This window comes from Danio rerio, chromosome 2, assembly GCF_052040795.2.
Source record: "Danio rerio strain M-AB ecotype USA chromosome 2, GRCz13ab, whole genome shotgun sequence".
Classification (NCBI taxonomy): Eukaryota; Metazoa; Chordata; class Actinopteri; order Cypriniformes; family Danionidae; genus Danio; species Danio rerio.
Window position 1 is genome coordinate 53,482,396 of NC_141022.1, and position 14,648 is coordinate 53,497,043.

Here is a 14,648-nt window from a genome sequence, read left to right on the forward strand (position 1 = left end):
TGTTCATTACACTGCGACAACCCCAGATGAAGCAGGGACTAAGACAAAAGAAAAGTAATTGGTTTAAATAAAATAAAATAAAATAAAATAAAATTATATTAAACTTGTTCATTACACTGCGACAACCCCAGATGAAGCAGGGAAAATAGGTTATAATATAATATAATATAATATAATATAATATAATATAATATAATATAATATAATATAATATAATATAATATAATATAATATAATATAATATAATATAATATAATATAATATAATATAATATAATGCTTTTTAGGCTATATTGGCTTTTTAGGCTTCTTTTTCTGTGACTAGTTAGCACATATTGTTTAACATCACACATATTTCTAGGAATGGGGGAAATGCGGTAAGAAAGACTGACACCGTGCCTTAAATAATCACAGTCCACTCCACTAATTGCAGATATAATTAGAGTTTTGCCGTTTCAAATTAGAGCTGCATTTTTACATGCTAATTACATAAAGAAAAATCAAGCGCTGAGAAGTTAAATATGCACACATCTTAATTGTAAAGCAAGTATGAAATGTGAGAGAGTCTGTCATTATAATCTAAACATGTTACACCCAACTGTAAAGAGAGCTTATCTAGAGACTTTTTTGTACTTTCTGAAGTCTTAAATTACAAGCCGTACACATGTGGGAATGCTGGTAAGAGATGTCCTCCTTTCCCTGTGGCTCCCCATCATATGAACTCAAAAATAGCATGTTTCTGGTTACACATGCATGCAATTTGTGCATGGTGAAACACACCTGACTGAAAATATGTAACGCACCACATTTCGCTGGCATTGGGAGTAACACCACTATACTGCCCTACTAAGGCAAACACTGAAACTGCATTTTTTGCTTAAAATCTTATAGACTATGATTTATGAAGGATGTTTCTTTTGATAAACAAAAAAATATTAGCATTCAGTTGGTGAAGTTTGTTCCTCAAGACTGTCGCCACTGGCTTGCTTGGGACCTGTGGAGCTGCGCATCGATGCTCTGCTCTGGGACTTTTAGCAGTGAAAATTAAACCACGCTAAATTAACTGAACTAAACTTCAACTCTAAAAATTGGACTGACACAGTTTTAGTTTATTAGAACTTCTATGTTCAGCTGCTTTGACACAATTTACAAAAAAGTGCTATAGAAATAAACATAAATTGAATAGAATTAGTCCAGGGCACTCAAAATATAAGTGAAAGAGAAAAAAAAACTGATTAAGGAGAGACTAAGCCAAAGGAAAAGTGATTGCTTATAATAAAATCAAATCAAATAAATAATTGAATTGAAGTTTGTTTTGATAAACAAGAAATCATAAGTCCAAGGCACTCAAAAAGTGAGTGAAAATGTTAATAAGCCTTCATTAAAATGGCTTTTGTTTAAAAAAAACAAAACCAAAAAAAAACAGCACTTTATAAATCATGTTTCTTTTGATAAAATAAAATAAAATAAAATAAAATAAAATAAAATAAAAAATGAACAATGTTTCTTTTGACAAACAAGAAATCAGAAATGATAAGTCCAAGGCACTCAAAAAGTGAGTGGAAATGGCCTTTATCAACATGGATTTTGTTTAAAAATAATAATAATTATGAGTCATGTATTATTTGATAAAATAAAATAAAATTAATTTTTTTAAATTAAAAATAAAACTTTATAAAATAAAATAAAGTGAACAATGTTTCTTTTGATAAACAAGAAGTCATAAGTCCAAGGTACTTGAGAGGTGAATGAAGAGCTTAAAAAGCTTTTATTAACATGGCTATTGTTTAAAAAAAAAAAAAAAAAAAAAAAACAGCACTGTTCTATTATGTTTATTTTGAAGTTGACTTTATTTTAGAGATTAAACAAGATTTATTAAACATTTTCAGCAATTTTGCCTTACCAAGACCATTTATGGATATGTTTGCAGCATATGTGATTGTTCTGTGCAGTACAATAGCATTACATTTTAAACATAGCTAAATTAAATATGATTAATATAAGAATTGTTTCTTAACAAACTACTTTAATGTTATAAATAAAATACAAGATTTTGGGTAAAATTATATCATGTTCCATTGTCATTCAGCATAACCTTGTAAAAATATTTTTATTTGAGTTTTACTTACTTATTTAGAAGTTGTCATAAGAAGTGAAATTGTCATGCAAGTTGCGTTAGAGTTTTACTTGCTTATTTTGAAAAGTTCAGCAAACTAAAGTGACGTTTTTAAAACTTATCATTCATTTGGCTGAACTTAATGGATTCAGTTAAAAAAAAAAATTTACTTTAGTTAACTGTACTTTTATAAAATAAATAAAACTCCAGTTTTATAAATTGATCCAACAAAAAAAGCAAAGATTTATCAGTTGAGCCAACAAAAGGTTTTCTACTAATATAAATATGTAGTATATATTTACTTATTTATTTAAATCAAAGAATAGTGAAGGATATAGACAAAGTTTAAAGATTTAAAATGACATTACTAATTGACATTAAATTTCAGGTGTGTGAATATATATATGCAGCTAACAGGGCATTCGCTGCGTAAAACATATGCTGGATAAGTTGGCGGTTCATTCCGCTGTGGCAACCCCAGATTAATAAAGGGACTAAGCCAAAAAGAAAATGAATGATTATATATATATATATATATATATATATATATATATACATACACACACACACACACACACACACAAACACATACACACACACACACACACACACAAACACACACACACACACACACACACACACACACACACACACACACACACACACACACACACACACACACACACACACACACACACACACACACACACACACACACACACACACACACACACGCGCACACACTTTTCTTTCTTCTTAATATATAAAACAAATTTTACAAATTATACAAAAAATGCTTTAAATGACAACATGTTCATATTAAATTTGAGTCAGTTTTTATATAAAATAAAAAAATGCTTAACTTAAACATAATTATAAATCATAAATGCAGATAAACTGAGATTTTTCAGGTGGTCCCTGCAAAAATTGAGACTTTTTAGGTGGTCTCCATTATTTCTATATCAGTTAATACATATTTTAAATGTCTTATTTCTTAATTCTCTTGCTGAATTTAACAAAGCAATGTAGCATACTGTAACTGTTTGCCATATCACAAAAAAAACTCTAACAAAAATGTGCTGTGCAGTATATTCCATTCTAGTTTTCAAATAGTCTGTATTAGAAAATGCAGAAGAAACAGTGAATTTAAAATAGTTGGATCAAATTTGCCGTGTGAATGCAAATAAAATACATGCATGCAGCCTCCATCCTGAAACTCTGACATTTGGAAAGACCTCACACAAAGCACGCTCTCGAAACATGACAAACAATAATTGCACCTTATGCCGTCGCTCTGCAATTATATCCAGGAGAAGACCAATTAAAAGGAATTTATGGGACTCCGCATGACTTTTATCTTCTTTAACCTTTTGGTGGCAGTTTTTCAGGCATGCATTGAACATGTGATGCAGGTGAAATGCAAATAATGACCACTTTGTGCTGAATTAAACTCATAATCAACGAGTTGTTTTTGGGTTCTGGGGGCTGGGGTTTCAGTTTTCTTTTAACAGTCCATATGCATGTATGTCTGCAGGTCATGATTAAAGGCTGTTTCCAGGGCTGGCGGCAGCGGGAAACCCACCCTTACGAGAGAGCTCTCTTTTGGCATGCCACATAAAACCAAGTTTTGGTTAAGTAATCATCCCTCAGAGGTCTAAGGGAAGCCTGGTACCGCTACTTTCTGTCTCAGATCCAAAGCAGGGAACACTGACAAAATGATTCATTGGATTTACTCAATTTTTTAAGGAAAGTGGTTGCAAACTATTTATTTGTGCTGAATTTAAACAAACAAATTAAGTTGAACATTCAAACATTCATTCATTTTCTTTTTGGCTTAGTCCCTTTATAAATCCGGGGTCGCCACAGCGGAATGAACCGCCAACTTATCTAGTACATGTTTTACGCAATGCATGCCCTTCCAGCTGCAACCAATCACTGGGAAACACCCATACACTCTCATTCACACACATACACTACCAACAATTTTAGCTTATACCAATTCACCTGTACCGCATGTCTTTGGACTTGTGTGGGAAACCGCAGACCGTGCTTCAGATCCTCACAATGCATACACATTCAAAAACGCGCTGCATTTTCACACAATGCAAACAAATTAATTCTTGCAACACTTGCAAAAACAATGGAACACAACAGAAATGTTTCAAGGGGAGCCAAAAACGAGACGGATGCCACTGTGCCGTGACTATCGTCTGCAAAATTGCTTAGTGAAGTTGTAGGTGATGTTTGAAAGGTGTGTTTCTTTTATTTTTTCTTTTAACATCCTGATTCCCTTGTTTTAAGTATTTTATTAGCCTAAATAACCATAACCTAAATAACTGGGTCCTTCACGTTTTAGGGTCTCCTTGAAACATTTCTGTTGTGTTCTGTGTTATTTAAAAGTGTTGTAACAAAATGAAGCACGTTTTCGTAAATTGTTTGTGTTGAAAATGAGGAACATTTTATTCATTTGTTTGCGTTGTGAGAAAATGAAACGGCTTTTCTAAAAATGTGTTTGCGTCATGAGGATTGAACGGATGAAGATGGCGTTTTTTGCAATGGCACTAATTTTCTTAAATTGCAGCATGTTACGCTTTCTCTGCCACTGTAATATGGAGTGTATAGAGTAAATAAATAAATGAACAATGATTTACAAGTACATTTTTGGATAATAGAAGACTAAAAATACAGTATATTTTACAGTAAGCATTTACAATACTGTAAATACATGACTCAGAAAGATAAACTGTATTGTAAACATGAATACAATATTTATGTTGTAAGTTTGATTTACAGTGAATTGCTAGCAAACTGTTGCCAGTAAGTTACTGTAAATTCTACAAAAAAAATTTACAACACAGAAAACTATAAAACATGATAATAGTGCTCCTAATTTAGTTAGTACACTGTAAAATAAGGATTTTCTTACTTAGATTTTTTGTCTTGTTTCTACTCCAAATATCGAAAAATTCTTAAATCAAGAAGACTGTACTAGACAAGTAAATATATTGTCTTGTTTTTTTTTCTTAAAACAAGCAAAATAATCTGCCAATGGGTTAAACAAAATAATCGTATGTCAAAAGGAAAAGCAAGATAATTCTTCTCACCCCATTGGCAGATTATTTTGCTTGTTGTAAGGAAAAACTTAATTTTGGCATATTATTTCTGAAAACAAGACGATATGATTTGCTTGTCTAGAAAATTCTTCTTGATTTAAGAACTTTTAGAAACAGGACAAAAAATCTAAGTTAGAAAAACATTTTTTGTGTATTAAGTCAATCTCATTATTTGAATATGCATATTGCATGTTACAAATAAGCATTTATGAATGCATTAGTGATTAATAATAAGTATTATTGGCTCCAAAGATTAAAATGAATTTAGTAGTTTCAGTCCAGCATGTCTCCTAGAGATAGATAGGATAAACAATAAAACAACTGCAATACATATAATTTAAAATCTAATTGGAATATGAAACCATTGCACACTTTAAAGGGTTAGTTCACCCAAAAATTTAAATGATACTATGATTTACTCGACCTCCACTTCTAACCTGTTTGAGTTTGTTTCTTTTGATGAACACAAAGGCAGATATAATGAAGAACGTATGAAAAAAAAAACAGCCATTGACTTCCATTGTTGTTTTTTTTTTTTTTTTGGTGATTTATGGATGTCAATTGGGTGACGCAGTAGCGCAGTGGGTAGCACGTTCACCTCACAGCAAGAAGGTCGCTGGGTCGCTGGTTCGATCCTCGGCGTTTCTGTGTGGAGTTTGCATGTTCTCCCTGCGTTTACGTGGGTCTCCTACGGGTGCTCCGTTTTCCCCCACATTCCAAAGACATGCGGTACAGGTGAATTGGGTAGGCTAAATTGTCCGTAGTGTATGGGTGTGTGTGTATGTGTCGATGTTTCCCAGAGATGGGTTGCGGCTGGAAGGGCATCCGCTGCGTAAAAACTTGCTGGATAAGTTGGCGGTTCATTCCGCTGTGGCGACCCCAGATTAATAAAGGGACTAAGCCGACAAGAAAATGAATGAATGAATGGATGTCAATGGCTGCTTTTGTTTCCCAACATTATTCCGAATACCTTCTTTTCAGCTCAACAAATTAAATATGTTGAAAATGTGAAAAATACAAAACCACTTGACTGTAAGTAATTGTTGAGCACATTTCTCATTTTTTTGAACTACGCCTTTAAATAGGTTTCCCCATGTATCAGGCATGAAAACCCCATTAAACGTAGTTTGAACAATAAATGTGTCTTTCAGATTGAACACTAAACTGCACAGCTCTAGTTGTTAATAATGTGCAACATGACTAGATTTGCCATGGTTATAATATTACAGAAATCAAAAAGTCACTAATTTGCACAATTAAACCATGTCTGCACATTCACCATCACTTTTTATTACAACTGAGATAACTGCAGCGAACATTATCAACAAGTTTTTTGAATGTTTTTAGTGGTTATTTTACAGCTTTGTGGAACAAAATGGAAATGTCACATCTTTGAAACAGAGCTGCATTCAAACCTGAACAAACACTGAGCTCTGCCAAGAGTCAAATCAAAGCGCTTTACTGATAAACAGACTTGATTTAATGAGCCAGTAAATGGCAGGGCGGCACTAATTTTTAGGGAGCGGGCGACACGCAGATGCCGAGACAGATGCAGCAGCCTGAAAATAGATCTGACTGACAGACTTCAAGTGCATGTCTAAAAACCTACATCTCCAAGACACAACCATTGAGAAATACACATTAACAATAAATATAAAGTATTTCTATCGACCTTATTCTGTAATAGGAAAGAGCGCTCAGTTTTGCAATTGTTTAGATCTTCTGACTCAGCTGCCCATGAGAGAAATTACTAGGAATAATAAATGAATGAAAACGGTTAAACCCAAATTTTCATGTTGGGTTGAGTGAAAAATTATGGTTTCTGATTATAGCCGGTTTTATTCAATTTGTCTTAAAGCAAAAAACATCATCCTATAGGTAAACTTAAAAACATAAGCTTTTCTTCAAAGTAATATTTTTACTTTAAACCAGCAGATTTCATGTCATGTGACCACATAAAACAGATTTAAGTAAACAGATTTTGTGCTTTCGGTTTAATTTCTTTCTAATGCCAGTTTGATTACTATCTTGATTAACATGTATAGCCATACTGAAAGCACCATTACTGAAAATAAAATAACTAGCAATAACATTATATGTATTTATAATAGTTTAGAAATAGTTTACAACTTTACTTGGATTTTGATTTTAAGTTGAACCAAAGTAATTCAATTAATTGATTTAATCATTCATTTATTTTCTTTTTGGCTTAGTCCCTTTATTAATCAGAGGTCGCCACAGCAGAATCAATCCATACAAACTCATTCACACACACATACACTACGGCCAATTTAGTTTATTCAATTCACCTATTGTGGGGCCAACACGAGAACATGCAAACTCCAAATGCCACCTGACACAGACGGGACTTAAACCAGCGACCCTCTTGCTGTGAGGCAACAGTGCTAACCACTGAGCCACTGTGTCACCCATGCAGAAATATTGTGAATAATATTAAATGGCATTTTTCACTTTCAACCAAGTAAAAACTACAATTTGACAGAATTTTTGACATTTTATTACAGTATTTTTTTTAAATTGGTCAAAAGCAAAATTGGTCCAAAGTCTCTATAGTAACCAATATTTTACTTTGAGTGAATGTTATTTTGTTTATTGACCACAATAAATATTTTTTTGATTTAGGTTAAATAAAATGTTTTAGTTTGAACCAAGATAAAACGTACTTTGAGAAAAACTAAAATATTTAGCTGTGACAAATTACAGTAATTTTGGTCCAAAGTGTATTTTTTTCAGTGTACAAACAAGTGTGTTTATGACTATACATAAAAAGTTGAATTATGAAATAAGAAAATACAAGTTTGCATCATCAAGCAGCATTTCAAGCTGTTTTTAATGTCTACAAATATATGGAAGGGTATGATACCAGAAGTCTTGAGCCAAAAAAATCCAATGGCAGCACCCACTTGTACTTGAAGAATAAGGTCAATAATATTTATCCAAGCTAGTGAGATTGCAAGTGGAGAGTGAATGGAGGTTTGCATATAAACTAGGTAAACTGGAGACGATTCTTCTGAGATAAAGATAACCCTAGTATCTTCTGTTTTTTTAGACTTTTAACAAAAATCTCTTAAAGTTTGTTCAGATTTTCCAAGAAAGTATAAAGTCTGCAATCAGAATTAATTGAGCTCAATTATTTTCTAATATTTTTTGTCAAATTCTTCCAAGAGCAAATGATCTGAACACACTTTCACTGATAATGTTTTATATCTATTTTTAAGATTTGTATGGAATAATATCTGAGACGAGCGACAAGGTGGCTTAGTGGTTAGCACTGTCGTCACAGCAAGAAGGTTGCTGGTTCAAGTCCTGGCTGGGCCAGTTGGCATTTCTATGAGAAGTTTGCATGTTCTCCCTGTGTTGGCGTGGGTTTCCTCTGGATGCATGTGCTATAGGTGAACTAAATAAACTAAATTGGCCATAGTGTATGTGTGAAAGCGTGTGTATGGATGTTTCCCAGTACTGGGTTGCAGCTGGAAGGGCATCCGCTTTGTAAAACATTTGCTGGATTAGTTGGTGGTTCATTCCGCTGTGGCGACCCCTGATGATTAAAGGAACTAAGTCGAAGGAAAATGAATGAATGAATATCTGAGACAAAGCTGAAGCTTAGTGCACTGAAAACAAATGTTTTGTTGGATTTATTCAATATTTTAAGGTAAATAGTGGCAAACAATTGATAAGGCCTGGATTTAAACAAACAAATTAAGTTGAACATTTCTAAACTTGATTTGTTTGTATAAATTCAGCCCGTATTAACTGTTTGCAACCACATACCTTAAAAAATATTTAGTAAACGCAATTAATCTTCTAGTGTGTAAACCTTTTAAAACCACCCTGGACTTTAAAAAGCATCTGAGGAATAAAAATCTCATTAGCGTTGGCCTACAAGACCAAAAGTGTACAATTTGCTTCATACATGTTTTTAGTATCCAATAATATTGCCAATCTCAGGTTTATTTTTAAAAACAGTCAACATCCTGCTGAAAACATAACCACAAACTTCATAAAGCAACATTCACCTCTAATCTATCATAATACTAGTATTTGTATTCAATAATTCTGTCCCCTAAATGATGTTAAATGCATGCAGCACACAGTAATTTGTCTGGCATGTGACCTTATATTCATAATGAGCAGAGAGCAGCTCAAAATGCGCACTGTGTCATAGACCCATCATAATCTGGGCGTTTAAGTCCCTATATATAGACGTTGGGCAAGTCGACAGTCTCCTGCTGGCAAAAAGCTAAGAAAAATGTCAGAGAGAGACGGGTAAAAAGAATCAACGACAAGGCCACAAATATGCCCTTATGCCGAAAATAGTCCACCACTTTCACATGTGAGAGGATGTCTGATGGCATCCCTAACACATCTGAAGGCTTACACCCTGTGCTGCTTGAAATACTTTGAGATTGCGGGTGTGAAGTTGAAAGTCTGTGGGATTGTTTGTCTATGTTGAAAACCAGAAACTGGAAAGTAGCTCCATTGATTTACATCTCCAATAACAAACTATAACTAATGAATTTCTCTTCAATTCATGGTAAAGAAAGATGGGTGGGGCTTCCCTAAAAATACAGACCAAATCAAATGTGCATTTACACATTATAGTAATTTATGATGATGGCCTATGCTATGTACTGAAACAGAAAATAGATTCATTCTCATGCACAAATTTTCTAAATCATCTGAGATTATGCTTAAAACAAATATATATATAATATATATATCTTAAGGTTATTGTACACTGAATCCATAATTTTTGCACGTTAAAAAAATAATTCAACTTCATATTGTCAATCGTATTGACACACTGCATGCAAAACTTTCGTTCGTCATAAATAGATTCGTGCCAGGTTCGATTTTTTTAGTCCAAAAAAGCGTTTCAGGGTGCTTTCACATCTGTGGTTTGGTTCGTTTGGTCTGGAGCAAGGGCAATAAATGATACATTGTAGCCTTTTTCTGCCGGGTTTTCACACCACACTGATTGTTTTTGTTTGAACCAGTTGAAAAGAACCAAAATGCAGTCATGTGACAAAATCCACATTACTCATTGGCCAGATGTTATAGAACGTATTTCCTATACTGCTTTTCGATTGGTCAGAATTAACGTGCGGGAAAATGCCAATGGAACTAAACAAGTAAACAAACTGGCAGACACAAAATGTCACTTTTGACTATGGTGGGACGACTGAGCTGACTGATTGTATCCCTGCTCATAGAATACTTTATAGTTTGTATCACTTTGGACAAACTATACATTTTAAGAATGAAGCGCGGCTGCGTCTGAAAACAATGTTTTAATGCATTGCAAACGGCGAAGGCGCATCGCACATCACTTCAGGAGGTGTGAATTAATTTTGCTAAACTGTAACATGGTCATCTTCCGGAAATATTACCAATGATGCATCAGGTAATGTTTTTTCCTAAGCATGTTATGATTTTGCCAAAGATGAAACAAGCCTGGATTACATCTATGTTGATCCTGGAACATCATTTTTGTTCAAAGATTTTACCTATTACCTACCCCTAAACCCAACCATAACTCTACATTACTCCCAAAATCACAGGGAAATACCAGTTGGATAACAATCATGTAGAAATGCATAAATCTAATCGTAAGCTTACACTTAACATAAACGAAAAACAAATTCCTTAATTCTGATTGGCTGATTGGAATGTTGTTCCAGGATCTACATAGATGTTAATGCAGGAACATGTCCTACTTGGTGAATTCAGGTTAGTGGTGTATGTTTACAGTGGACATTTATCTGACAACAAGATAGAAATGTTTAATGGCATCTTGCTTACCTAGTAATTTTTCTTTTTTAATGAAGAATGTTTTAATATTTGTACTGAAAAAAACAAGGTTAAATACACATTGCAAAAAATATATTGCCCTATTTCTAGTCCAAATATCTAAAAGTTTTTAATTTAAGAAACCTTTTCTAGACAAGCAAGAATATTGTCTTGCTTAAAGAAATAATATGTCAAAATTTTGGAGTTTTTCCTTAAAACAAGCTAAATAATCTGCCAATAAGGCAAGCAAAATAATCTTATGTCTAAAAGAAAAACTAGTTTGCTCATTCCATTGGCAGACTATTTAGCTTTTTTAATGAAAAACTCTATTATTAGAGTTAGCTATTATTTCTTAAAACAAGACTTTTTTACTTGTCTAGAAAATGCTTCTTGTTTTAAGAATTTCAAGATATTTGAACTAGAAACAAGTCAAAGAATCAAGGTAAGCAAATAATTTTTTGCAGTGCACCAAAAAAAGCACTTTTAGAGTTTCAGAAGCTGTGTTATGCTTATAGTGTCTAGTATGACCCCATTTTTGTGACGGTCTAAATAAAAATAAATAAACAAATAATGATAGTTAAATTATATTATAGTTTAGGAGACAATTTAAATGTAAAATCAGTCTTACCTTCGGACCCTCAAGTCCAGGTAGACCAGGTGGCCCGGGTTCACCCTGAGGAAGACAGAAAATAAGTCAACATGTCTCAATTAAATTTAAATTTACCTCCATTTTCAAATAACAATCAACTCTGTAAATTAGAAAAAAAAATCTCATGATCACTTATGCATGATATGAGCATTCAGGAGGAGATTCTTAAAGCATATTATGTACATTTGATCCGGGAATTCCGGGTGGTCCCGTTTCTCCTGGCTCACCTGGGATTCCCTATAAGAGCACGACAGTTTGTATTAGCAATATTAATGATCCTAATCAATTTCAGTTCATTTATTAAGACTTTACCATGCCTCCTTGAATCCCCAAGTCTTGGATCTCCAATTTGGAAAAGCCTGTGCCCTAAAGGAGATTTTAATGGAATAATTTTTGCTTTTTTTCATTATAAAGAGAACATTTTTGTACGTAACCTTTATTCATAATATTGAGGGAAAATGTAAATCATTTATTAAAAACTTTAAAACTCACTTCTGGTCCTGAAGGCCCCGGTGGCCCCGGTGGTCCCATTTCACCCTATTAAACATTAGGGGGAAAATAGAAAAATCGATATACTACTTTTTATAAATATATCACTATATACATATATACAGTTAAAGTCAGAATTATTAGCCCCCCTGAATTATTAGCCCCCTGTTTATTTTTTTCCACAATTTTTGATTAACAAAGAAAAGATTTTTTTTTCAACACATTTCTAATCATAATAGATTTAGTAACTTATTTCTTATAACTGATTTATTTTATCTTTGCCATGATGACAGTAAATAATATTTAAATAGATATTTTTCAAGACACTTCTATACAGCTTAAAGTGACATTTAAAGGCTTAACTAAGTTAATTAGGTTGACTGGGCAGGTTAGGGTAATTAGGGAAGTTATTGTATAATGATAGTTTGTTCTGTGGACTATCGTAAAAAAAAATTTGCTTAAAGGGGTTAATAATTTTCTCCTTAAAACGGCTTTTAGAAAATTAAAAACTGCTTTTATTCTAGCTGAAACAAAACAAATAAGACTATTTTTACAAGAAAAAATATTATCAGACATGCTGTGAAAATTTCCTTGCTCTGTAAAAAATAATTTGAGAAATAATTGAAAAAGAAAAAAAACTTAAAGGGGGGCTAATAATTCATTCATGTACATATATTTGTTATTTTATTTGAATAAAACTCCCAAAATGCACATACCTTGGGTCCTTCCAGTCCTCGCTCCCCCTTTTGTCCTGTTTCACCTGCTTCACCCTGTGAATAAAACATTGGCACAATAAAATATTAGCATAGAGCTGAGGGTTATTAGCTAATGTTATTTCATAAATATCTACATATGTAAAAATATTATCACTCACAGTACAAATCAGTGCGTTTTTATAACATTCTTCAACATTGCACAGAGGAATAAAGCATGTATGTATGGTTTCACTCACTTTCTGTCCATCTCGACCAGGCTCTCCAGATGTTCCTTTCTCCCCTGCTTTACCCTGGTGGACATAGATCACGAGAGTTATAAATATATCGAAATTTCCTGACCAAATGCACTAATAATTCTGCTATACTTACAGGTTTACCATCAGGCCCCGGAGGTCCCTCTCTGCCTTTCTCCCCCCTGAAACCCTAAATTCATACAAAGGAAATGATCACAAAAATGAATATTTTTTCACAATTTAAATATCCTCAAGTGATTCTAAACTTTAAACAGTGTATTTTTCCTGTTGATCACAAAAGAAGATATTTTGAAGAATGTTGCAAATTGACAAGCATAGAAAATAAATTTAAAAATCCGAAAGAAGTCGCTTTCCAATAATTTATCCAAACGTATTCTTTTTTTTTATATGACAGAATGAAAAAAGATGTATAACAAGTTTAGTCTGAATTAGTAAATGATGACAAAATGCACATTTTTGTAAGGAAAAATCCTTAAAAATGCAGGTTTTGTTGTCTCACCATAGGCCCAGGTAAACCCGGCAAACCAGGTTTTCCACTAGGACAATCACAACCTTCTACAGAAGGAGAGCGATCGGAAGGACACTGAGGACACAAAACATTATATAAGACCTAAAACACAAAACATTAAAGCAATGAACACATTAAGCTAGTAACTTACCCTTTCATCATCCTGTAAAAGAAAGAGAAACATCAATTAAAGTGGGAAGGAAATCACTCAAATATTTCCTATATAACCCAACAAAAATGAGTGTGCATGAGTGTGTGGATGTTTCCCAGAGATGGGTTGTAGCTGGAGGGGCATCCGCTGTGTAAAATATGTCCCGGATAAGTTGGCGGTTCATTCTGCTGTGGCGACCCCACATTAATAAAGGGACTTAGCCGACAAGAAAATGAATGAGTAATGCATTAGCATCACGGTGGCTCAGTGGTTAGCACTGTTGCCTTACAGCAAGAAGGTTGCTGGTTCGAGTCCTGGCTGGATCAGTTGGCATTTCTGTGTGGAGTTAGCAAGTTCTCCTCCGGGTGCTCTGGTTTCCCCCACAATCTAAAGACATGCCCTATTGTATTAACTAAATTGTCCGTAGTGTATGTGTGTGAATGAGTGTGTTTGGGTATTTCCCGGTACTGGGTTGCGGCTGGAAGTGCATCCGCTATCTAAAACATATGCTGGATAAGTTGGCGGTTCCTTCCACTGTGGCGATCCCTGATGAATAAAGCGACTAAGCCGAAGGAAAATAAATGAATACTGCATTAGTTAATATAAAGGAATATTTTCTAGTTATCTTTAAATATTAAATACATTAGAAAATTACCCATGGCTACTTATATTTGGTATTTTTACCTTCAGCCCACCACCCTCAATCAAGTTTGGTGTAAGCCCTTCACAAGAAAAAGTTTGAGCATTCCTGGTTGAGACTCTTTAGATTTGTTTGATAGAAACATGTCCTTCTTGGGTAAATCATGTCAAATGGAAGTTTGCATAAATCAACAGTGAGCTAA

The 14,648-nt window shown here is 33.6% G+C and overlaps 1 protein-coding gene across 2 annotated transcripts in view; it reads right to left on the reverse strand.

Moving 5' to 3' along the window:
• The window catches only part of si:ch211-106n13.3, a 58,467-nt gene that overhangs the window by 37,006 nt on the left and 6,813 nt on the right, over positions 1-14,648 (reverse strand). The window contains exons 6-13 of one of the 2 annotated variants that reach the window (XM_087239766.1): positions 13,647-13,757; positions 13,279-13,316; positions 13,130-13,183; positions 12,894-12,947; positions 12,181-12,225; positions 12,001-12,054; positions 11,872-11,925; positions 11,668-11,712 (exon numbers count right to left, since the gene is read on the reverse strand). In XM_087239766.1, coding sequence (XP_087095892.1) covers positions 11,668-11,712; positions 11,872-11,925; positions 12,001-12,054; positions 12,181-12,225; positions 12,894-12,947; positions 13,130-13,183; positions 13,279-13,316; positions 13,647-13,757 — 455 coding nt within the window. 2 annotated transcript variants of the gene reach the window in all.